We start from the raw sequence: 26,749 nt of genomic DNA on the forward strand, positions 1-26,749 counted from the left end.
TCTTCTGAAGAGCCTCACCGACTGGGCCGGCAACTGGTTCATGCTCATCGACACATTAATGACAAACTGTGGTGAAATTTGGCATACGATATAAGTGCTACTGAAGGGAGTGGGCAAATACAGACTTGTTACCAGTTGTTTCATCCTGGCAAACTTTACTTTCTGATGAATCTGAGGTTGATTGTTTCATCGGCAACTTTAATTGCTGTGCTTTCTGATGATTTCAGATACTCAGAGTATATTTGTGGAGTCTCAAATCTGTTTCCATCATTACATTGTGTAGATTTGACTAGATGGCTACAAATAATCTCCATTTTTTGGAAGCCCTTTAGCTTTGTCATCCTATCACCTAATCTGTTTGTGTTCCACTGCTGTGATTGGTAGGTGGCCCCCGGCCCATTCTGAGGCTCAGGGAAGTCATATGATCAAACTACACATTGCTGTGATTGGTAGGTGGCCCCCGGACATGGAGCCCCTCCATTCTGAGGCTCAGGGATGTCATATGATCAAACTACACATAGCTGTGATTGGTAGGTGGCCCCCGGACATGGAGCCCCTCCATTCTGAGACTCAGGGATGTCATACGATCAAACTACTGATTAATTTAATTGTTGACAACAGCCATGGGTTTTCCCTTACAGAGGTTAATCCTTCTCTGGGTGACACCCTCGTTCGTATTGATCATCTCTGTATTGTTGATTATCTTTACTCTACGTGACGTTGTATTGGGCAAATTTGAATGATGAGTGTTTGTCAACCATTGGTCGATAGTGGTTGGTACTCAGGAAAAATTGTGTACACTGGTTACCAAGGAAAATCTATCGTTCAACTTATCCCAATATTCTAATAGCATAACATCAGGCCCTGGTCTTTCAACAAAGGATGTTTACTTGTAAATTATTACAGCCAATGACCGATCATTACATGTACAAGCAAATTCACTCCTAGAAAATCTGTGTCCGCAGGTATCAATTTGTGTGAAATCGATCTAGCCTGCTATCAATGTCTGTGAGGCAATTACAGATTTTTACTCATTGTCGCACATTGATGGCGCCCTCAATGTACGCGTGATGTTAGCCCCTGGCAGAGTCATCATTTCACTCCAAGCAAAGGCATTGCCAGGTTGGAACGGAATGCAATTGGAAGCAATGTCTGGCACCTTAGATTCATGCAGGGCAACCTGCCATATGTTGAGGCCTGTCAGCCTGAACTGGCAATTGTGTGGACCAGTCTTAGAGTCTGCTGAAAATAAAAAAAAGTGTAATTTTAGAATATGTTTCATAACAAATAAGACAAAAGAGAGTAAAAAAGAATTACAAGACTCGTTAATTGCTTTAACTTACACTTTAATTTAAATTTGATTTCAACATCTTGGAATTGCAAATAACCTGATGAGTCACAGTAAGTTGGCACAGTGGCACTTTCCTGACCATCTACCTCTTCTGCCTGGGTTCGAATCCCACCGAGGCCAGCATATGGACTAAGTTCTCATTCCTTACCCAATTTTGCGGGTTTTTCCCAAAATATCTGTATTGGGTTTTCCTACCACTCCTCAAAGTGAACATTCCTTCCCTCTCTTCTTACCACGGGTCTCTAGGCAGAAGAGTTTATAACTGATAGGGCTTTTGCCCTGGTGAAAATAAATGAGCAAAAGTTTTAGGTAAAGATTTCACGGCATGAATAACGATCTTTTGTAGATCAGAGGAGCTCGTCATTACCAAAGGACTAACTTTCCAAGATTTTGTAAGTGACCCACCGAATGACCCTTAGAAGAAATCTCACCTCCATGGCCAATCATTAGTGCCAAACCACTCGGAATGCTTGTTGTGACACTCGACACAGTGCCCTCAGCTGCTGGCGACTGGTCCATGTACAACTTCCACTCCAAGGTTGTCCGATATTTTAAAACCAGCACAAGGTTGTGCCATCGTCCGTCACAGAAATTCCACTGGTTCCCAACAGCTGCATGAGAGCTTGAAGAACAGCAAGGAAAGACAGAACACAGAAGCATGTTACTGAACAGCAAAAGAGTGAGTCCGCGTACCACCACACTGATTGGGCTTAACTCATGCGCAAAGCTGTTCACAAAGAGCCTCCAGCTTAATTATAGGCAAACGCTGTTGGAAAAAGGTGACCTATAGATCCTTATACACTTACCCGTGAAGTATTACTCGAAGGCTGCACGGATTTCTGACTTCGACTATGGTTGCTAGCCCGCTGGACAACTTCACCATGACGATGCCGCTAGTGCAAGCAGACGACTTGAACCACAGTGCCAAGGAGAGTTCAGAGAGGTCAGCAGAGGTCATGCCACTGATCTCTCTGACCTGGATGAGGTTAGAGGGCATCGAGCTGGAGAACACCAGGTCAAAGTCCGCCGACAGTTCTGTGGAAGACAACAGATGAAAAACTCAACAAAATGGGCATTACAAAATTCTTGCGATTTAACTTTGAAAAATTCTTCAAAAAATACTGTCCCATATAAGTTTACGGAAAACTGAGATTTATTTCCATCAAAGTTTCTTATCAAAATACTGATTAAACAAGAACATACGTATATATAAGAGTATATTCACTTGCAGACAATAAGTGGCTTTTTGAACTTCTGAAAACAAACATAAAAGTTTGGGAATAATACCAATTTCACAGTGGACCCCTGTGTATCCCGGTAGGCAAACACACTGGTAACCATCAATGTCATCTATGCACAATGCTTTATGCTGGCATGGCTGGCTCTGACATCCATTGATGTCCACATCGCAGGGTCCACCACTATGGGACAGGAATAATACCAACCACAAAATATGCAACAGAAATGTTTTGAATTTATTTCACTTTAATAATACTCAATAGAGCTATAAATTCTCAAAGGCAAATAATACTCGTGATGTTCAGTGCTACATTTTTTTCCAAACATTTGCAGTTGTGGACTTTACTTTCAGAGTGCATTTTGTAGCTTCCCTCAACTGTCAATCATAGCACTAACAATTTTTCAGCCAATTTCTCAGTCAATATTACCTCCAGGAGCAGCTACTTATGCTGACCTCACACAGTTGTCCCTTAAATCCTGCCAGACAGAAACACATGAAGCCGTTGTTGAGGTCTACGCAGACCCCGCCATTTTGACAAGGTCTGGAGGCGCACTCGTCAACGTTGGTCTCACAGTCATGACCTAAAGCAAAAAAATGGGACCAAAAAAACAGGTGAAAACCTCTTGTGACATGACTGGCAGTGATTTGGGAAACATTTTATAAAGCTGGGTTTAGTTGAGTAATTTCAAACTGATCAAAGCTGTCAAGAAATGTGCCGCTGAGGAATTACAATGAAGTCATACCTGCGAACCCTGCTGCACATGTGCACTGGTACCCAACACCTGTATTACTGCATGTGGCCCCATGCTGGCATGCAGATGGTGAGCAGTAGTCAATATGATCATCACAATGGGTACCAGTGAAACCCGGTCGACATATGCAAGCGTAGCCGTTGATGTCATCTTCGCAGGCATTACCAACTCCACAGGGATTGGACGAACACTCATCAATGTCCACTGAGCATGTGGCTCCTAGGGATACAAAAAGGGAAAATATTGGATCTGAGAAAACTCAGCTGACGGAGGTGAAGAAAATTCAAAAGACTGCATACATACCTCAAAGGCTGATGAAGGGTCCATTTTGTGGGGGGGGGCATTTGTAAACAGTTTCCAACAATAAATACCAATATTGTTGTTGCTGGGGGGTTCCTAAGTTTGAACTTTTCTTTATTCAAGTGAAAACTAACTTCATTTGATTATTACACTTATTTGGCAAGCAGCTTACCAAATTCGCTAGCAGATAGGAAGTCACTTTCAAAGCTAGTAACATGGTTGGCATTCTAATTGGACGAAGTTTGGCCATACAGAGGGGCTTGCTGTTGTGACAAGTTTAACTGAACTCACCAGCAAAACCAGGCAGGCATTCACACTGATAAGCATTGGATCTATCGACGCAGGTGCCTCCATTGGAGCAAGGATCTGACGCGCATTCATTGATATCAATGTGGCAGTTGTGTCCACTGAAACCTGGCATGCAATAACACCTGTAGGTATTGTCTGAGCTTGCCCGAAAGGTAGCGTTGTTCTGACAGGGTGTCTTGTCACACAGTTCGCCCGACTGGTGTAGGGAACAGACACAGCTGAACGTTGATCCCATATTCAAGCATGTGGAGCTGGGGTGGCATGGTGATTCCGCACACCAGTCCACGCCATTCTCACAACGCAAGCCTTCGTAACCAACTGCACAGATGCAGGTGTAGCCGTTGGGCCTGTCTTGGCAGGTAGCTCCATTAAGACACGGACTGCTAGAACACTCATTGATGTCCAAGGTGCAGTTGGTACCGCTGTATCCTGGTGCACAGTCACACCGGTACCCACCATCATGAAGTTGGCAGGTGCTTCCATTTCCACAGGGACTAGGAGAACAACTGTCAACAAAATAACAAGAACAAATGGTGATCAACTGTAACACATCCATTCCATCTCCATGCTGAGCCCTAGTCACAGACATGGTTTGTGGTTCTCACCTGTTAATCTCCAATTCGCATCGGGCACCGTGGTAGTTGGACGTACACTGGCAGCGATATCCATTAATGCGGTCATTGCACACACCTTCGTGCTTGCATGGTGAGGATGCACACTCGTCGGCATTCATCTCGCAAAATTTGCCTAAGGAAAGAATTTCAAACCTGATCAGGTCAAAGATTTAGGTTCCTTTCATACAAACTGACTGTAACTTTGCTAACAAGACAGACAAAGCACAGGTTATCTTTATCTTAATACACCTGGTGTGCTTACTTTTGAATCATATCACACCTTCCTGCTATCTTCAAATTACCTATCCATTTAAGAATACACTCCCTTGCTTGTGAGCCAAGCTCTTTTCTTTAATCCACTCAGAATTTATGCTCAGTTTACCACCAGAAAAGCCCTTAAATGTACACTATATGAAAAGACTGCGACAAAATCGGCACGACTGTCTCACCTTGGAATCCTGGTCCACACTGGCAGGAATATCCCATCAGCCTATCAAAGCAGGTCGCGCCGTTGACGCATCTGTGATCTACGCAGTCATCAATATCTTCTTCACAGTGGACTCCTTGATAGCCTGGTGGACAGTCACACCGGTAACCCTCAATCAGGTCTACACAGGTAGCCTGGTGCTCGCACAGCGCAGCCACACAATCCTCCATATCTACAACAATTAAAAAATGAAAGCAATATCGACTTTACTCAACAAATTACATGTAAAAAATGAAGAATAAATAGTTCAGTGCTTGGAGTGCAATAAACAAGTTTCTTTTTTCCAATGGCCTGAGTGGTGACCTAAGTGATTCACGTTTCCCATGGTGCTTACCACCACACTGTTCTACGCTGGTAGATCCAGTGCCCGCCGTAGTGGTCCTTCCAGGACACAGTAAACAGCGTCTCTTCTGGCTGTTGGGCTGGTAGTAACGACGTGCACATGGAAGGCAGGGAGCCAGTCCAGTCTCTGAATAACTGCCTGGTGGACAGATATCTGGGTAGGAAAGGCCAAGGGCAATCAATCAATACAAAATACTATTTATTAATTAGTATCAATTTCACCTATCAGAAGAACTCTATTCACAAGTCAAAGGTTAACAGAATTCATCAGTGTACAATGACAAAACTGATCAATTTCTCACAATCACATCGGTTCACACACACACACACACACATTGAAAGAGTCACTGAATACCAGGGAAATTGACCACACTGCTGGTAGGATGAGGATCCCTTGTATCATGCGTGCATGTGACCGAGGACAACCAAAGTCCTCAGAGCCACGAAAATCACACTGGTTCACGCTGACTCACATGCAGTTTGACCTCAAGTTTGTGTACACGGAGTGGAGTTTGAAAGAGTGCCTGTGCCAAAATCCCAATGCCAGGTCAAAGGTTACAAGGCAACAAAAAGTTGGCTGCTCTCCACTTATTTGTCTAAATGAGCTACTGCGGCTGTAATTAGACTAAACTGATTGCAACAATGTGATTCACAAAGGTCAAAGGGCACTTGCAATCCGTGAATGCCCTAGTGAAGAATGGTGTACATCATTTTGGCAACACTGCAAAGATGCAGAGCCAACTTTGGATGAATTTCCTCCAAACGTACCGAGGCACTGATCGATCGTTTCTGCTTCGTAGCTGAGAGTTGTTTTCCCGCTAGGGCACGGTTGGCATGACGTCTGACCAGGCAGCGATTGATACTGGCCAATAAGGCATTTGAAGCAGGGGATGAGGCCATTGGAGGAAAAGCTTCCGGCTGGGCACTCCTCTGAAGGAAACCCAAGGCATGATGGTCTATATTAGTGTAACAGAAACATACCAGCCACAAGACCCACCCGCATCGATAAACTATTCCATCCCAATTTCATACAGGCATCTCAATCATGGTGCATGTTATTGACCACTGTCAATATTGAACATGGACCCAAATCCACCACAAGAGAGAGAAATTTTTTAAAGAGACTGGACCTTGAGAAACTATAGACCTCAAGAATTCAAAAAAGGTTTTAGGCGTGTATGCTGCATTGTTCAGCACTTACCTTCACAAGATGAGCTGTTTTTTGCCCCTTCGTTGGCGGTTGTGGTTCCAGGGGGGCAGTCAATACATGACTCTGCAGCCTGCTGCTCCTGATAACTCCCTCTGGGGCAGTAATCACAATCTTCTGAGTCCTGATTGTACCACGTTCCAGAACTACAAGCAGCTGTACAGAAAAACAGCATAAAAGACAACAGTCTAAGTTACCCCTTCACCAAAACTTTACCCCCCAAAAAGAGTTTAATTTTAAATAAAACAGGCTTTCATTGTTTCTTTTACACTTCAGGAGGAAAAACTTGATGCAAATTAGTGAATGGACTTACTGCAGTAGAAACTATCATTGCTGAGGACGTAGCCTGGTTGACAGATCAGTTTAGAGTCGCCGTATGACATCATGTCTGTGTCAACTTCTAAGGTAATGTCAGGAATGCTTGAAATTGACAAGCTGCCATTCCCTATGGCTGTCATGAGATCATCGGCTTGTTCCTTCACTTTGGTTTCCGTGACAACCACCGCATCCTGGCTGTCCATCCCAGTTTCATAGGGGACCTCATAGTTCAGGTCGAAGCTAATGAAGACGCCAAAGTCGATGTCCGTGTCCCGTTTCTCCCGGTGGGTCCGCGTGGCATCCAGTCGTGCAAACAGTTTATCCCATGTTGCATCCTCATTGGCACGAAACTCCTCAGTCGTACCCGTCCCACGGCGATGTCGCTGAATACCAGGCCGGCGTCCGAGCTGCCGGCCGCCTGCCCCACAATGCACCTGCACATTCCCAATGTTGCATTCGTTGGTCAGCGAGCAGGCCTCCATGTAAGCGGAGCTCTCTATCATGGTGATGAAAGCAGCCGCTATTTGGTTCCGAGTGGATTGATCGCTGCAATCTCCGGAGAAGTACATAAGACTCATGGGAAGGTTTACATTACCCCTCCGTCCTATGAGGTTAGTTCAAGGAGACAAAAAAGTATATGACTAAATTTGTTGCCATAATACGTAAAAAAACTACTTAAAAGGACTTTAAGAGCGAGGTAACTTTATGGGCAAAGGATTTCCAGCTAATTTTTAAGATTTGAAGGTCAATGTCAGATGTTTGACCATCACAGGCAGGAATGGATTACATGCAAAATAGCTCTGTACAGTACTCACTAGAGCAATCTGGTACCAAGTCGTGCGGAAACCAGTTTCCAGACCTCAATCCACAGGCATATTGTTCTGGCGTGGGCCTGATCTGACCCCGAGACCTTGAAAATTGGTATCCCTCATGGCAAAAGGCAGAGCAGATGAGACCAGAGGGTACGCAGGACAGTGCACCATTTATGGGGCTCAGCAGGGGGGAACAGCTGTTGGCTGTAAGGTGTTTGAGAAGTCAACAAAAATTAAACAAGTACAGAAAAGAAAACAAGAATGATAAGATATCTGGCATTTTTTCTGATTAATAATTGAGATAAAACAGAAAGAGGAATTAAAAAGGCTAAAATCTTTTGTACAAATTTGCTGTCATAATGGGAAAGATCTTTCTACCTGCTAGTTTTCAACATGAACATTTGTGAAAAAATAGGTATGGACAAGTGGACAAGAGATGATAATATCTTAGGCAACTCCTTTTTTTACTCAGTATCAAAAAAGTTACAGTATGTGTTGCTTTGTGTTATATCGAGTTACAATGACACTCATGTCACTCAGCCTTACTCATAGACTCGCGTTACTATCAATGGGTAATACTCATCACATTATATAGCCACTCATGTGCATTGTTACTCAGCATCAATCACTCCCATCACTCAACACATACAGCTCTGAACTACTCCATATTTCTCACACTAATTGCATGATTTAAGCTGTTACTCACCTGTAATGTTGATAGCAAACTGGCAAGTCGCCTTTTGTCCATTATCTGTGTTGATGGCTGTGTACACCACCATGGTTATACCCCAGCGGAGCTTTGCTGTGTTGCCGATGGCAATATTGTTAATGACCTCAAGGTCATGACCCAAAGGGTCATGGAAGATGGGCTCTTCCCAGGTGACATCAACGAGTCCTTCGTAGGCTGTAATTTCATATCCCTCTGGACAGAAAACAACCTCTGGCTCAAAGTCATCTGGGATGTGGTAAAATTAAGGAAACACGTGACTGGCTGTGTCCGCCACGGTGGGAACAAAAGTGAATAGGGAAAAAAATTGACAAGAGCAAGGGGTGAACCCCAGCTATTCAAAATAAAATTGCAGTGTTTGAGTATGGTCTATTTAGAAAGTCACATGTTTTTGCTACGCTGAACACACTAAGGCTGAATTAGTCAAGTGCCAGTAAAGGATTATGGAGGCAGAAGGTTCCAAGCCAACTTCATTTATTTTTTTCAGTGCAATGTACAATTTAATTTTAAAAAAACATATTTTTCCAAAAAATAATGTGTTAATCAACCATTTTGGGGTTAATTAACAGCGAAGCAGAAATTCTGTTAGTTCAACAAACTCACCCAAGACATCAACACTGAAAGTACAGGTGACCGTGTTGCCCCCCTCATCCGTAAATGCATAAGATACCTCAGTAGACTCAAAGAACACGTAAGGTGAGGTGATGTTGGCCGGCGATGTATCAAGAGTCAAGGTGCCAGACGGGTTGTTGTCGCGGGCGGTCGGGATGTCAAATGTCACTGAGACTCCATTGACACTGTCTCTGGTAGCATAAATCGGTAGAGGGCAGAAGGTCAGGACTGGAAAAATGCAATCTGTCAAAAAAAGGAACGGAGATGACAAATATATGAATGTATTGAACACCATTTTTGGCCTTACAGTTTCAGGGGTAATCCTCTCAAGCAGTGAAACATATCAAAGAAAAATTGATGAGACATCAAGCAAATATCAGAGAAATATGAAGCAAATAACAATGACATATACAGCAAGTATTACTCAAATATCCAGCAAATCATCACTGAAATATCAAGCAAGTGCCAAGCAAATATCAATGAAATATCCAGCAATTAATACTGAAATATCAATCCAATATAAATGAATATTAAAGCAAAGTTCCTTATGGTAAACAGTGCTCCTTAGTAATGAACCTTGAGGACACAGCTTGAATTTGAGAAGCCCTAACCCTACATTCATTGATAAACAGACTTATGGTGATAAGGATCTAACCTTTGCAATCTGTTGATAAGTTTTTGATATCCACGTCCCAAAGTCCTTGCCCTCCGCAGGACACTTGCGACACATCCCCAACAAGACTGAGTCCATAGGGGCAGAAGAAAAGGCAGAGAGTATCAGCTCGTGGACTACCAGCCATGCAAATGGACGGAGTGACCTGCATGGATTCGGGTAATGACAGGGCGTCGCACGTGATCACTGTGAATAGAAGGGGATACCACTTAAGTCAGTTTGGAATAAGTTAGGATACTAATCCTTTAAGCTATAAAGAGAAAGCGAAAACTGCCGTTCTGCGTCAAATAAAAAAATGCTTTCATTCTGCGGCCTGAGTGAAGTTTGAATCAGGGATAACTTTTCCATTTCCAATCTGCGCTGTGTTAGTGTTCACAAAGTCTTGTATGTGAAAATTAACGAGTGTTCGACGTCACTCGCCAAGTTGGATCTGTAAACAAACTGTCAATAACTTGTGGATTTTGCTTGATAACCAATGCACAAAAAATACTCTAGATAGCAAGTCATGTACATGAAACCCAGAAATAAAAACGTGTCAAGACACTACAGACTTGTAAGATGGTGCCTAGAAGGATTCCCTGGCCTGACTTACATTCACAATGCGGTGTCTCCTCTCTCTGCCAGTACATAGAATCACCATTAAATTCACACGAAGCCTCACTGGAACCCACCAATCGGTAGCCGGCGATGCATCTCAGGTGACAGACACAGCTGTAGATGCGACAACAATCCCCCGCATACTCCCCATGGGAAGGGATCGGTAGGATGGGGCAAACTCGCTCTGATTAGGAAAACGACATGGAATCTATTAATGTACTACCATACGATGGTGGTCAGCCCATCTTTTAAGATGTAGGAAATCTAGTTTAGCTACAGTGATTTGATCAAAGATTATAGAAGGAAGTGACGGATATGAAAACTTTAAGGTTGTAATAAAAAATGATCAAACACACAAACAAAACAAAATCAACTTGCAGCAAACATTTGCTGATGTCAAGCGATAAACACTGCATGTGAAAGATTTACAAATGACTCACCAACTACTTCAACTTGGAAGGAACAGCTTGCGGAGTTGCGGGTCCCATCGACAGCCATGCAGGAGACCCCGTGTTGACCCAGGTTAAACTCTCCTGGCTCTGGGTCACAGGTCACGGCAGGCTGAGAGTCGCTGTTATCAGAGGCTGTAACCTGGAAGTCGACCTGGGCCACGGTGGAGCCTCTACCAGCATAGGCAGTCAGTGCAGATGGACAACTCAATACAGGACTGTCAATATCTACAATGTCAGTAAATATACAAATATTGCCTGGTTATGAGGGCACTAGTTGTATATGGACTATGTTATATTCACTCATGTATCAGAGTTCAAAAAAAACCACTATGGACAAGTGTAAGTCATTCAATACTGCCATTCCACACACTGATTTTTTTCAAACTGCAATTGAGGAAGGGATACAGTTGCAACCACATTTCAATGCATGACATTTAACCAATCTGCCCCCAAATCCCATAAATTCAAATTCTGTCGCCCAAAAAATAACATCTCAAATCTCACTTTCATCAAAGACTTCAAAGTCAGACCTGCCCATTTGCCAACACTCACCAACACACTCGATCCGCGATACGTTGGCCGACCACCTTCCGTTGCCCACACAGTGGACATTGGTACTGCCCACTGGCTCAATACGGAAACCAGCTTGGGAGCAGGAGAACATGCAGCTCTGGGGAAATACAGGCCGGCTGGAGCAAGATGACGGAGAAACGTTGATACCGGCGCCGGGCGTCAAGACTGGACACTCAATTTCTGTCACAGACAAACAGACACGTTATTGATTGAAAAGAAAAAGTAAACACTTTTAAGCATTATTTGAAGTTTTGCATGGTTTTTGTGAAAGACAGTGCCTGAGGTAAGCGAGAAAACGATGTAGAAATAAACCAAAGTGTCTTATTTGAGAACAAGTTCGTCATTTTTGGAGAGTTTTGCCAAGAATGATTTACCATTGCAGACGAGATCAGTTCCTGACCAGGTGCCATTTGCCAGACATCGAGACCTCCCACCATCGCTAGTCTGAGCCTCGTAGCCATTCTCACAGTAGAAGGAGCACTCAGTGCCATAAGGTTCAGAAGGGAGGCTGCAACCAGACTTGATGGAGTGGGGCGGGGCTGTCTGGGCAGGGCATCTTACAACTAGAAAAAGAGAGTTTCACGTGGATAGTAGAAAAGAGAAAGTGTGGATTGAACAGAACATTTGAGGGGGAAGCTACAGTCATTAATACAAACTCCCAAACTCAGTCTCTCAAATTTGGTGGATTTTGAAGGATTCAAGAGGGTCACAACTAGTTCAGACATCAGATCAACTATTCATGTAAATGTTTCAAGTCAGCAAATTTCGCTGCAAATGTTTTCAGACGTACTTCAAATTTTCCCCAAAGAATGAACTGGTCTTTAGGGTTGAATAAGACATAAGCCAATGAAACCAGTAGCTGAGACAGAGACTGGGGACCAAAGGACGGCTGGTTAAAATTACTCAGCTGTGGAAATTTAAAAAAAAAAGGGGGGGACCCACTGGACACCATATGACACTAAGGGGCGCTGTTCATGTATACTTAAATCTCTTATTTAATTAAGCTTACATCAAAAACGAGTAAAGCTTTTGTACTTATAGGCCTTCTTCAGTACTAGTGAATATTACACATTTTGGTACTTGGGAAGTTAAAAAAAGAACTCAAAAGTATGAAAAACTGGAGGGGCTGATCCAACAGCACATCTCCCTGTCAAAAAATTGGGGTTATATATACCTCCATCTCTCTGGGACTTAAGCTTCTGCAATGAACCAAATATAGCTCTATTTTATAACGAAGATGTTGGGATTACATACTGGTGCACACAGTGGTCTCTCCATCCCAGTAGGGCATGTCATCACCGGTCAACTGACAAGTCCTCTGTCGTGAACCACTCAGCGTGTAACCGATGTTACACCTCAAGGTGCATTCGGTGCCGGCGATGAAGCCAGGGTGGTTGCATTGGATGGAGCAAGAACTGGGAGCTTGGAGTCTCTCACAACGATGCACTGGGGGAGGAGGGAAGGTACAAGGAGGATGGCGACAAGAGAGGTATAAAGAGTGACAAATAGGGTGAGAGATGGGGTGATAATGGCCTCTGTAAAACACAACAGAAAAATCAAGGTAACTGACTAGTTCCTGCCCTCCTCCTTCCAAAATTTATTGTACGCATAAAAGTCAGTGGGACCAGCCTATCTTAGTTCACTTTTGTTTCACAAGTCACATATTGTTAACAATGACAAACAAACCTGTGAAATAAGTGAAAAGCAAACATGAACGTGCCCAGTAATCACTATGGTTCCCTTGAGAATGTTTGACCACAATTACTCAAAACATAAGCAGAAACCAATATTGTTAAAAAAAAAAAGGACAGCTGCTTTTTTTTTTTAACCACCTTGGAGACACATGATATATTATCCAGAATCAGGTCAGATGGATAGGCATGGCAAGTATGAGACAGGGACAGACACATCAGGGTATACACATAGTGACGCATAGATGACAGTAAACTGCATCTCACCCTCAACGTTGACGATGATGTCACATTGTTCAGAAAGCCCCACCGGGTCTGAGGCAAAGTAAGTGATAGTGGTCTGACCTTCAGGGAAGAGGCTTCCTGGAGCTAGGTGGCCTGCTTCCCTTTGACAAGACAAATCAGATATCATCTTAAAAGCTCACATTGAGAGCAACATTCTCTGAGGGGCCTTGTCACCCCAAGACAGCTGCGTTTGAGATCTTCCAACATTCTAACGGTTGTAATACTTTCAATGCATAATTTTCCACTTTCCCTTTTGGTGATATGTCTGTTTATAGTGATAACACAACCAACAGCTGATTTTCAACTATGAAAATAAAAGAACAAACAGCCCTCTCTTTTGCAAACAGCTTGTTACTTTTACACCAAATCCGCTTTAACCACCAACCTTGTGACTGTGACATTGCCAGAATTGTCGGTGGCAGTCGGTGGGTCAAAGGTCACTCTCTTTGAGGTCGTCCCAAACTCACTGCTGACGTTCACGTGCTGCGGACAGGCCACATTGAATCTTGGCCTCTGCTCGTCTGCAATTTTTTGTCAAAGGTTATCATTTATTTCCTATGCAAGTGAAGTGACCGTATCAAAGATGTCCTCCAGTTAAACACTGTACAGCCCTCTGCTGGTTTTTTTTACCATGGTAACAGGCAAAATTCCACAGGTTGGATTATAATGCAAAGTAATGAAAAAGCAGTATATCTGTGCATGAGGTCAATGTATTTGAGTTGTTCAAGCAATATGATATCGAAAGGCGGACAGTACTGTTCCGTTCAATAGAAACAATCCACAATACCATTGACAGCAACATTCATTGAACTCAAAATAGATTGTCACCAATATCTCTTTTACATAGTGACATTGCAGGACTCCCAGCATGCTTTGCTGTCTACATCTTAACTTCTCGTCACTATGTAGGTCTCCGAGATCATTCAGAAACCTTCCTCTGTCAACATTCATCAATTTCGGTTGCTGCCATGTCTGCCATTTTCAACGGACTGTAGTTGTTAATGCACTGCAGACACTCACCAATGCAGACCGCATTTTCACGGCTGTCCCAGGACCCGTTATCAGTGCACGTCTTGCTGTTGGGTCCCTCCTGTCTGAAACCGTCGTCACACGAGAAGCTGCACACCGTGTTGTACGGTTGCGTCCCGGGCTGAGCACAGAGGGCGGGCTGCACCAATCCATTGGGAACAGGAGGAAGGCCTGGGCACATGATTATCACTACAGAAACAAGACAAGAAATCGTATAAAACTATCTTCACCCATCATGGGGCATCATTTTTCAAACTAATTTTTTTTTACATCAAATCGATGTATCAAGTTCTGCAGAAGGTTTACTTTGGGTCAAATCTTTTATTCAATTTTAAACCTACATACCACATTCTGATAACAATTTATCATGAGATGAAACTTTACAGTTTGAAATGTGTGACTGTGCTAGATTTATCAATTCCTTGTCAATTCTTGCAAAGTAATTAAACAGCGATATTGGTAACCTTCTTGATTTGAAATGCTTCACCTGTGCATTGGAAGTCAGGTCCACTCCATGATCCATCCGCTTGGCACTGGCGGTTGCGGTTACTCTCTCCGCTAGCTGTCCTGTGACCCAGGTCACAGTAAAATTGGCAGGTGTCCCCGTAGGTGGCAGTGTTGCCATGGCAACCGCTGATGTAACCATCAGTAACAGTTGGGTATCTACAGGTGTTGACTGGGATTGAAGAACAAGAAAATCAATTGTTCCGATTCAAAAGAAATAAATTGAGAAAGTTCAATGTCATGCCTTATAGGAAGTCACTCAAACTTTAATCTCTTGTAAGTAATTACTAACTCTTTGCTGTGATTTGAAATGCGCCAAACTGGACAAATCGTAGAACCAAATTCTGCAGCTCACCCACGCAAGTTGGCTGAGAACCGGTCCAGTATCCTTGGGTGCTGTCTGCGGCCACACGTAGGCACTTTCTCCTCAGAGTAACGCCCCCTGTTGACAGTGTGTAGCCAGTCCTGCAGCTGATGTCGCACTGGGAGCCGTACACGACACGATGGGAGCACGTGCCCTGGCCAGATGTGAGACGCAGTATGCCATTGGTCGGAAGTGGAAGTCCTGAACATCGGGTCACTACAGAAAAAAACGCATGCACATGTTATTTGTCATCAGAAAAGAACGCTGTTGACAATGTACAGCAACTGTCAAACTGAACGTAGGTTTCCATGGTTCCTTGACCCTTACCTCAATTGATACAGCAAGTTAATGCTGACATACCTTTATGGACCACTCTCATTATACCAACTAGTCATACGGGTGGTCAAATACCAACCTTGGCTAGTTTCAGATTTCACCTGAGAGTGTGCATTTGCCGTATCACTTAGAAAGATGCCTGTCTTTTTATTCAGACCGTAGTAGTGTTTATTATTCAGTGTTTTTGTGGCTACATAAAAATGAGCAAATACTTGTTTTGTGTTTGTTCCAACAGCCATTTGACCAATCACTGATAGTCCAACAACGTGACTGTGACGTAGGAGGGGTAACTGGCCCAATAGAACGTTGTCTACTGTCTACAGAGTTTGGACCTTTGGAAGGAAGAGCCAACCCTATATAACTCTGTCTACTGTAGAGTTCAGACCTTTGGTCTCTAGTTGCATAGAGCAGGAACCCGAGTTGCCAGCGTTGTCGGTCGCCGAGTAGACCAGTGAGTAGGTCCCTTCTTCCAAGGTACTTGGCTTAGGGCCGGTGACAGGCACGGTGTTGATGGACAGCAGCACGGCGGTGATCTCACGGCCAGCATCCGTGCCCTGTATTAAAGCGATATGAAACTTGCAGATTGTCATCTTGTTAAAGACTTCTACCAGTTTAAATAAAGCTTTTAAGGCAGTAGGTCTAAGACAAAGGTAGCAGTTATTGACACATGCACAAACAACCATTGATTTTAATTCTAATCTTTTTAAATGTCTAAAATGAATATACTCATACTGAATATGGATCAGTCTAAACAAATTGAAATGTATTCCAAGTTTTTTACAGATTTGAAAGAAAGCATGGACAAACTTACAATGTTTCTCTTCACTTTGCATCGTGAACTCAATTCAAGATAGCTCAATGATTCCAACCAAACCGTCTTTTTTAAATACCACTTAAAGTAACAAATAAAATGTTCTGTTTATTTGGGGTGGGGGGGGATAAATTCCTACCGTGACTGGCTCCCAGTCCCAAGGGACTGAAACTATTCCGTGCCCTTCTCTGGCAAACACGACTTGATCTGAAGGGCACTCCAGCACTGGATCCGTGACGTCTGTGTGTTTAAACAACAAAGGATCTGTGACTATTTTGGCTCAGCACTTTCAGTCTACGGAAAATAATGCAGGAATCTGAAGCCATTTTGAAAATTCAGGAAATATCCACACCCCTGTTGGGACAAAAATTAAAGTAATTTGAAGACGGAGACACCAGAAATCTTCAAACCAAGGAAAACACAAGACAAATATTAACACAGCCTTAATTTTGAATTCTTTCCCCAGATTGTTCCTTGACTTGAACACTGAATGCACATCAAGTCACCTTTTAAGTAACAGAGGTTGGACTGTCCTCCCTCAATCCTGCTAAATTCTCTTAAAATCTCCTTGTGAATTGTGAGCAATCAAGATGCAGTAGGGGTTTAACGATGCAACTGAAGGAAAAAGACAAACATAGTCTCAGAAATAATTACCCTGACAAACGGTTGCGGTTCCATCCCATCCCCGTGACACGAGGCAGGTTCGACTGGCCGAGCCTGATAGAGTGTAACCAACGTTACAAGCTGTGTTGCACACTGTATCGAAGGGTTGCCGTGACGACACAGGTCTGTTGCTTCCGTTGCGTTGGCAGGTGGACACGGTGCCATGGGCAGGTCTTGACAGAGACGGACAAGTCACAACTGTGAAGGACAAACAAGATTACGTGCTGTAGAAGACAAATGGTCAAAATTGGCAGGTAGCCAGAACTTACAGGTAGCCTGGATTAACAGGCAGAAACTGTTAGCAGGTGTGGACTGCCCAGAGTAGGCAAGCGCTAAAATTAGTCATGATTAAATTCTAAGTTTAATTGTTGACCGATTTCCTGAGATTTTGTTGCAAGTTTCTAAGAAAAAAGCTAATTATTTTCCATATTTTCCTGGTGACATTACAACAGAGAATGCTGACTTCATCCTCATTTTAGAATGTCTTACTTCGAGTTTCCCACCTCCAAGCTGGACAAAACTGTGTACAGTGTCAATTGAATTTGTTAAGGAAAACATGAGAAGTGAAAAAAATTTGGGGAATCGACCGATTTCAGGAAGAACTGCAAGCTGGCAAAAACTGAAATGAGAAATTCCTAGCCCATGCGTGATGTAAATAACGTGCAATTTGTAACACACACTAGCAGTCAGGTTACACTGAAGTCAACAAAAACCATTCACTGTTTCATTAACATACTGGTGCATGTGATGGTTCCACCGGACCACACCCCGTAATCGTTACTGTTGCTCTGACACCTTCGATATGCCGTTGATGTTGGCGTGTAACCACGGTTACATGACAGTCTACAGGTGGTGCCGTAAGGGACCTGGTCTCCGGTGCAGCCGCTCTTCACTCCATTTACTGGTGCAGGCAAGTCACTATGTGCACAGGTGATCACTGAAACAGTAACACACACCTGGAATGAGACTATGGTCTCATATTTTGACAGACAGTCTTTCAACTTTTAAAGTTACATACAAAGAGTACATTAACAAAATGACTCATAGCTTCCAAACCACTTTTCACATTTGCCAGTGTTTGAAGCTTAAATGTAGCTTGGAAAAGTGCAGTGAAGAAGTAGATTGGTCAAGCAATTTTGTTTTTCTTACGCTGAGCAAGCTCAACAAAAAATTGTCAGAAGACCCACCTTCACATTGTGGTAGGGTCTGAAGCCACTGACCATCAGGCCCACAAGTTATAGTCCGTGTACCAGTCAACCTGAAGCCTTCAGAGCATGCGTAAGTACACGTGGTACCATAGGACACTACTTTACCGGCTGAACAGGTGCCACTGTTGGTTGGGGACAGTCCTTCACCTGGAGTTAGGGTGTTACACCTGTTGACTGGCAGAAACAATGTAACAAGGTAAAGACATGAGAAAAAAAGTTACTTAAATTCAATTTCAGAGAAGGACCCTGAGCGAGAAATTAAATTTTGCTCTTGCAACAGATTTTTATTTTCGAATATGTGAAATTCCGTTTCTGTCCAAAACAGATATATTCATTTATACCTTACTAGGTAAAGAGAAGCAATTATGATAAACTGCCTTGCCCAAGGACACTTGAGACCCATGATTCCTGGCTGGATTTAAACCCACGTCATAGGGTACAAGCCCCAAACAGTATCCTGTCAGCATTCCTGCCATCCGTAAATCTAATAACACCCAGGAACCATAGACATTCGACTCTTTGATTTATGAGAGAACAATCATATTTATAAAGACTTGAAGAACCAGCAGTTATCACCACGACAGGGAGCGTAAAAGTTTCCAAAATCAATCTTACTTTGGCATCCCGTGGTTGAGCCTGACCAGGACACGCCAGTCTGGCCTGGCAGGACCGTGCACCGTCTGTCGGCACTGCCGGTGATGCTGTAACCTGTGTCACAAACAAAGTGGCACCACGTCCCGTAGGCATTGCCGCACCTCGAGGAATCCCTGAAACGGCCATGTGCGGGGGCAGTCAGAGAAGTGCATCGCAGAACTACCATAACGACGAAGTAAAGAACAGTAATTGATATGACAAGTACAAATTAAGCTTGACTACTGCCAGTGAAGAGATGCCTTCCTGAACAATGCTTAGCCAAACTGAATCAGGTTTAATCACTGGTCGATTTTGCCTGGTGCCCTGGACATGTTTTTTTTGCATAGGTTTACTAAGGGAAATTGACCACTGAACACAAAATAATCACTGAATGAACTTGGCCCAGATTGTTCAGCTGCCCAGAAAAATCATCCTGTAACCCTTTGTGTTACAGCTGGGAATACAGCTCCACACGCAGTGGTCAAAGGTGCAAAGGTCATATGCAAAGCACAGGTGGAAATTAACATCCAAGGAAAGCTCAGACTAAACATTCGTAAGTTAATTAGTTCTGATCCTAAGTCATTTCTGGATCGCTGTTATAGTTCCCTAGCCAGTGGCTTATCTATAGGTGCAAGTCATAGGGTACTTTCTGCTGTTGTCAAGTACGTAATACGGATATAACTTTGACTTACTTGCACAGCTCGGCTGAGGTGAGGTCCACGACCCACTGGACTGACAGGTGGAGCGTTCTGACCCGACCAATCGGATTCCTATGTCACAGCTGAACGTACATGTTGCCCCCTTGATATGCCCGTTGGGGCAATTAACCTGAAGATTGTGACCGCTCTGAGGTGCTGGTGTACACATTACCACTGTAGAATATAATAAATGTCTAACAGCGTCACCAGTGAAGTGAAGTGTTACTTGCATTTTATCCTAGGTGCCTACTGACTGAAAAAATGAGTTCACATTTAACTTATGCATATGTGGTTTTGATTCTGTTAATGCGGGAATGTAAGATTGAAGCCTTCTGATATTAATGCTGCTGTCTCGGTCGTAAAAACACTTTCAAAGCCTTGCAGATGAACAGGATGATTTCTCCAAGGAGATGACTACTGTTTATGTTGGCTGTACATGCACAGATCAAGTGCACTTGTCTATAGTCTCTGGGCAATAATACAGGAAGATTTCAAAGAGAAAATAAACATCTGTTGACATTACATATGACCCAGGAATGCTGGAGAATAGTGGAAATTGTGGGGAGGGCAAAAAGTACGAGCACAAGCACACTTCTCTAAAATCTAGTCCCCTTTGCATCTTATCCCCTCTGAAGCCAGGATTTCACTGTTTATCTTTATGTCGGGAAGGCGACATTATCGGCTCAATCAATGAGTACTGCACACAGGTGTCCGGTCCACCGTTTTGGAAAGTATCAGCCAGATTGATCGATGTTGATCACTAGGCTTGGACGGTATTCCAGTATTACCGAATAGTAGTGGTATTTTTCAATACCGAAAAGTACCAGCTGGTAATCCAGAAGTACCAGCAAATACAGTATGGCATTTCAATTCTGTATTTGGGCAGTTAATAGTAACAGAATCCCCTGGTTGTCAATACAGTTTCTGATGTACACGAGATGTTCAAAACCCTGGTATCATCTAGGTGAAAACGCGAGTTTTAGGCAGCTGAATTTGGATATTCATGTAAATGAGAATTCAGGGTGCCAACAAACCTCGAACAGTTACAGAGAAGGAGCAGTCTCGTGTGTTGCCTTGAGCATCTCTGGCCCTGTAGCGTATGATGTGAGACCCTTGACTGAAGCGGCTACCACTGGCGAGGCCTTGAGTCCGGGTGACCGTCAGTCCAGTCCGCACGTTGTCGGCAGCAGTCACAACCCAAGTGACCATGGCACTGGTTCGTCCATCCTCGGCCTCGGCAGACACGGAGCTAGGGCAGGAGATGCTGGGCGCCTGGGTATCTAATGAACAGGATGTCATGAAACAGCAGTAACAAGGTGACCAAGCAGAGACGTATCAACTGAACAAACCTGATTTCACAGCACTAGGCTTGTCATCCAAAATGCCTCTGAGATAAACTTAAGAGACCCAGTAATCAAATCCACTCCAGAAGGATAGGTAAAAAAAATATGATCATATTTTGCTAATGTAATCTACCAGGAAAGTTCTAGGGACTAGTCAGTTTGTCAAGCCAGATCAATGCTTTATCTTTCCCTCAAGAAACCCTGGCAACATCCAATAACAGACTTTCAATGTCCTTGTGAATGGTTATTCAGTGACGATAAAATCAAGTGCTGTATAATCCATCCTTTGCATCAAAAGCTTACACAACTGAGTTACCGGTACACACTCTCACCTCTACAAGTCGGAGAGGTGCCCAACCACGTGCTCCCGCAAGTTCTTGTGTAGGTGCTCCCCCCGGATGACAATCCAAAGCCCGAGTTGCAACGGAATGTGCACACACTGTTCCACCGGTTGCCATTGGTGCAGGTGATTTGTCCATTGGCGAGGCTAGTCAATGCTGGACTGCAGGTTTTCACTACAGATCAGCCAGAAAAAAAAAAGGTCTGAATGCGTTATCATACTGGGAAATATTTGTACCATATTCCGTCGAAATGTCAAGCAGTGAGGTACTGACCTGGGGATCTCAGTAAAAAGCTGCCCTGGGGAGTTTGCACAACGTTGCAGAAGAAGTAAATTGGATCTCAAATTCAACCATATTGCAACGTGCTTGGGAGTTGTTAAAACTGGACCCTAGAGTGCAGACCTGGGAATGGCGTTTTGGTGCTAACCTGGGAACTCAGATACTGCCCTGGAAGTTTCCATGACCTGGAAATTCCAGTGACTTGCTGCCCAGGAAATTACAAGGAAACCTGGGTCTACAGTAGATCCTTGTGACCTACTGACTCGGGAATCCCTATGACATGCCGTCCTGGACCTCTAAATGACCTCTTGACCTGGGAAGATGCTGACCTTGGAATCTCAGAGATTTGCTCAACGATACTGTCAAGGTGATTTTGTCTGAAAAATTACTTTAATGAATTTATAAATAAATTTCCCGTCACCTTGACAAGTTGGGAACCCCCTATTCCAGACTTCATTAGTCCGACATGTGACTGAGGAGTATCCAACCAGATTGTACCCAGTCGAGCAGCCGAATGTACAGGACGAGCCAGCGATGTTGGACTTAGTGCAGGTGTGAGTCCGATGACTGCTTGATCTAACACTCGGACAACGAGGCACTACAAGGAAACAAAAATTGTCATTAAATATGTAAAATCACATTGAAATTGGAGAATTTGGGACTGTTAGGGTAACACCTTAGACCTTCAACTCATGGAATCTTGAGAAGTAGTAAGGAAAACTGTTTCTACTGAACAGGGCCTAAATGTAATCCAAAAAATTAAAGTCAGTCAGTCTGTCAGTGCATCCACCAGCCCATCCACCAGCCCATCCATCACTCTTCCTTCCTCCATGGCTTGCCTGTCCATCCAGTCAGTCAGTACGTCAGCTGATGGTCAGGTGACTCACTGGTTGGTTGGTCAGTCAGGCAGGCAGGCAGGCAAGCAAGCAAGACGAGTGAACACAGGAAGAGGCCCATACAATCATCATCCTAACTAACACTGAAACTAATCAATGCTGCGGATTGGTAACACACGTAAAGTTGGTTTGGGAAACCGTAGATTGATATTAATTGGAAAGGCACTTACCATTGATGGTTATCTTTATGTAACAGTAGTTGGTGTTCCCAGCTCCATCCCTAGCCCTGTACGTCACAGTGGTCACTCCTTCATAAAACCGACTTCCAGAGCCTGGCCCACGTATGCGACTAAACAGACCAAAAAAACCCGGGTCCATGAATATGGTGAGGAATCAAGCGGAGTGTGTTGCTAAGCCTGGGCGCCAGTAGGCTAGTAAGGTGTATGGTGGCAATTTAACCTCGGGGGGCTAGACACCCAAGAGATTTGAACAAGGGACGATACAATAACATAGGCGTAAATCCTGGGTGAGGGTAGTGGGATTTTGAATCATCCCCTACCACTTTTTTGTGATAAGCAAAAAAAGTTAAAGCGGATTGTGAAAGATTTTCAGGAATTTCCTATGACTATATTGTTTGCAATATAAAAAATTTAAAAGAGGGACAGTTTAAAAGGCTATATACATGCCATCTTGTGCTCGAACTCATCCCTAAACTCTATAAATTGTACTCGGTTAACTTGATCCCAGTTGCGCAGTACCCAAAAGAAATTGGGATTTTTTTGATACTAATTTTTTGATACTAACCTTTGACCAAAAATTTCACATAGTGTAAGGCACCCGTAGCAAGTCACGCAGTGTTTTTATCGATTCTAAATCAAGTATTCATGAATGCTTCTTGGCACTTGGCAGCACTCGTAGTATCGCTGGTGTACATTTTTTTAAACTAACAATGCAAATTTCCATAATGTTTTGGCCCACTCGAATGTACTCAATTATTTTTGCAATCATACTCGGCCTGTTCTCAGACTCTGAAAAACTCGAACTCAGATTTTGGGTACAGCAGGACTCGATTAAAAAGTAGGCCTTCTTGGACTCGGCCGTACTTCGCACTACGGTATGTGTACTCGGAAAACTCGATACTCGAGTTTTGGTACTCGTCAACGTCACTTGGGCAGCTTGATCGACCATCATTTAGGCCCATTTGTGGGGCAACTTCTACTCCAAGGTCACAAACACGACTGTGCCACTGTCATTCCTGGGCGGTACCAACATCAGCATTCGCGACATGTCGACACGCGGCATCGAGTACTTCTACATCAAATTCAGTTGCTTGCCCTGATGAAGAAGGTACTCAGTTACCGAAAGCTCGGCAATCACATATTTCAGAGCACTGATTTGATATTTTATTCTTGTCGATATTCTGATCACGATGCTACGCAGCCCTTTCAATCTTCGACATCAAAGTCTGCTTCTGAGTTAAACAGTGGCTCGGCAGGGGCCGCACTTCTCTTAGTTTTTCTGATGCGTCGGGAGGCTAGGCAACTTCAGCGAAGGTCACCGTGACCACATAGACGGGGGGGGGGAGTTCCTCGTCTTCTTATAAACAAGTTCTCCTCCAGGAGTCTAAGGTCTCCTGGAGACAGAACGCGTGCACGCCGGTCGGCGACAAGCTAATGCTGACCTATGATGACCACCTTGACAGTTGTCATACAGCGAAAAGTTGGCCAGGAATTTACGAAGTGGAGATGCGTGCGACTCTCACTCCAGTCACGTGTGTGCCCGCTTGGCGGGCTGGCTTTGAATCCACAGTCAGAAATCATCGTTGGTAATTCTTTGACGCGATATCTGTACTTCTGATTTTTAAATGACTCGATATACTTGAAATTGAACGTGCAAGAAAACTGCTATTTATTAATTCAGATTCAAATAACTTCTTGTACCGGTATATTTCTCTCCATCTCAGATTTACATTTGCTATCTGATTATTGATTTCTATAATTGCCCTCTTATAAGACTGTTCATCGGTCTATCTGCCTAGCATATCCCTTCCCACTTCTGCTAATACCTGTTAAATGTCTTTATTTAAGTCCTTCGGTCTTTATTCATTTAACAAACGATTAAGGACTTGACAAGCTTCAGTTTACCTAGTTCACAGGGTGCACGTCTGCACCGATCTTGTTCATTCCTTTCCGAGGAAATAAAAAGCCGAAATATAGAAACCAGTGCAACTGAAGAAGTTGAATAAAAGCTATGCATCTGAGATAAGCTTGCACTTTACTTCAACTACAGTTATGATAAATGATAACTAGTCTGTGCATTAAAAAAGTAGGCCTATTTATAACTAAATTTAGTTTACACTTTGTAACAGAAAAGTCTGGGAAATTCATTCGTGTATCACAGTAAAAGATAAATGGGTCTCTGTCAATTTTCTTTTCATATAATGTACAATCGTTGTGTAGCATTAATGGTGCACTTCTCTGGCTTAATTTTTTATTTCATTTTTTTTTTTTTTTTGAGTGTGGCAGGTTCGAATAAGGAAAAGAACTCTGTATTCAGTTGTCCGTCTGTTTTTGAAGGTCGCGGAGTTTGTTCTTACCTCAAAGAGGCCGATCCCCGGTCATCAGTTGCCTTTGGCGTGCTGTAGTACACCGCCCGACCACCGTCCGCTGCGGTGGTGGTGAAGGTGTAGGGACCCGGACAGGAGGAAAAAGTTGGCGCAGTGGTGTCTGGTGGACGGCGAAAAACAAACAAATCATTTGAAGGACTAGCTGGTACGGTAATTCGACAAAACGAATGGGGCAAGGAGTCAGCTGACTCGGAGGGAAAGACGCCTTATGGCTTGGGTTTGTGACAGTCACAGGGTTGGGGATTCGAATCCAGAAATTGCACCATTTTGAGCACGGGCGCTATACCCTATACCTCTCTCCACCCGAGGATGGGCACTAATTGATGGGGTATGTATCGGTGAATTTGCGCTGACTATCGGCTGTCCAAATTGGTTTTGTCGACTAACGAGCACAATCTATAACAGCCGCACCCGAAAACCAGGCAATGTCGCTGTGTGTGTCGCTCGGACTCAGTGTACAGTAAGTGCAAAATATCTCGGCTGAGAAAATGCACTCGCAAAAATTATCACAAACATGACAAGAATCGCATTGGGAAACGGAAGCCTGAACCATCCAGCAGTCATTATTCCTCAGTCAAACTAAATGTGATATCGGGAGAAATGACTTTCGCGATGATGAAAGTGGACGAGGCATCACGAGACCTCATGACAAGGCGTGTTCACCTGGTGGGGGTGGGGAACGCCGGCGTCTGCGCCTCCACCACCAGCTCTCTGAGGAAGAAAATACAAGATACAAAGACGTTGATCTCAGCTTTAGCACAGAGCAAAGTTGCAGCAAGGTTTCCAAAATCTTCTCAGTGTTCACCTTTTCCAAATAGGGCCTGACGTGGGGAAAACATGTGAATTCTAGACCAACTTTATTCACTACACTGTCTTTACACAAAACCCACAGAAAAGAGTTAGGGTCACACACGCTCCGAACTGCTTAAACTACGACCCCTTCCACCCGTTAAACGACGAGAAAAATGGGGGGAAAGGGTCATCGGTAAGATGTACGACGAGTTTGGAGGCGCAGTCAGTTTCCAAACACATTAATGAGCTAACAGGGACTCCCTGGAAGAATCTTAGGCCACGTGATTATACCCTATGACAACTCCACTTTGTAAAGGTATCTGTGCTGTATAAGAAATTCTAAGTCTACGCAAATTAATGTTTAGGCCTGGACACCAAATTCTAAAAGTTCATTTACCCGCAGGAGCTATCAGAAGATTAAGGAGAATCAAGGAAACGACAACCGAAGTCTTGAAATGCATCTCCCCCTCCGAGAAGTGAAACAACAGACGACTGTTCGAGTTTTGTAGCAGTTGACACAGGGAGCGAAGCACGACAAGTTGCCTCTTCCACTGTAACCCGCAGAGTATAGGCCCTTGCCTACCTCGAAAGTCTTTTCAACGTCCCTTATCAGCTGCATGATCACATTCAATGCACTTGTATGTGCCACCCCCCCCCCATATAACATTAGTCCTACCCACAGGATGTGTGATTGACTGATTAATGATCTATATTGTCATTGGAGAACTCAAAAAGTACAAGGGTACAGATAAAGATTATAATTGGCACATTTTCCTGTATGCATCATTACCTAAACCACTGCTCCCCCGAGTTGGCAAAAAGGTTACAACAGGACGTCCCTTTGGACTAGTCGGGGAATCCCCCTGCCAGCCAGAGGATTTCCCCTGGTGAGACCCCACCTTCCGGTTATTGACAGATTTAACGTCTGCTGTACATTTGTTTAT

At 43.7% G+C, this 26,749-nt stretch overlaps 1 protein-coding gene across 2 annotated transcripts; it reads right to left on the bottom strand.

The window, feature by feature from the left end:
• Window positions 1–567: 567 nt before the first annotated feature.
• On the bottom strand, window positions 568–26,379 carry LOC110987334 (uncharacterized). Of its 2 annotated transcripts, none has more exons than XM_022249991.2 (41): window positions 26,203–26,379; window positions 25,677–25,724; window positions 24,984–25,113; window positions 22,618–22,736; window positions 21,973–22,149; window positions 21,264–21,446; window positions 20,623–20,868; window positions 19,583–19,762; window positions 18,873–19,070; window positions 18,237–18,431; window positions 17,786–17,986; window positions 17,041–17,247; window positions 16,526–16,626; window positions 15,961–16,129; window positions 15,231–15,455; window positions 14,859–15,047; window positions 14,363–14,560; window positions 13,728–13,863; window positions 13,325–13,443; window positions 12,621–12,812; window positions 11,741–11,929; window positions 11,346–11,546; window positions 10,782–11,018; window positions 10,337–10,525; window positions 9,727–9,930; window positions 9,063–9,314; window positions 8,439–8,687; window positions 7,736–7,936; window positions 6,916–7,524; window positions 6,597–6,758; window positions 6,164–6,325; window positions 5,388–5,549; window positions 5,016–5,225; window positions 4,558–4,699; window positions 3,935–4,458; window positions 3,335–3,562; window positions 3,019–3,172; window positions 2,639–2,772; window positions 2,158–2,386; window positions 1,783–1,973; window positions 568–1,239 (listed from the first exon to the last, which is right to left on the bottom strand). In XM_022249991.2, the coding sequence occupies exons 1-41, from the start codon at window positions 26,264–26,266 to the stop codon at window positions 1,028–1,030; spliced, it is 8,118 nt and encodes a 2,705-aa protein (XP_022105683.2). In that variant the 5' UTR covers window positions 26,267–26,379; the 3' UTR covers window positions 568–1,027. The 2 variants fall into 2 exon arrangements, with proteins under 2 accessions (XP_022105683.2, XP_086985997.1); XM_087129871.1 differs by having other exon boundaries at window positions 568–1,242.
• Between the last annotated feature and the right edge of the window lie 370 nt (window positions 26,380–26,749).

The sequence above is a fragment of the Acanthaster planci genome, linkage group LG19 (assembly GCF_054643075.1).
Source record: "Acanthaster planci isolate LZ-2023a linkage group LG19, COTS_SCS, whole genome shotgun sequence".
Classification (NCBI taxonomy): Eukaryota; Metazoa; Echinodermata; class Asteroidea; order Valvatida; family Acanthasteridae; genus Acanthaster; species Acanthaster planci.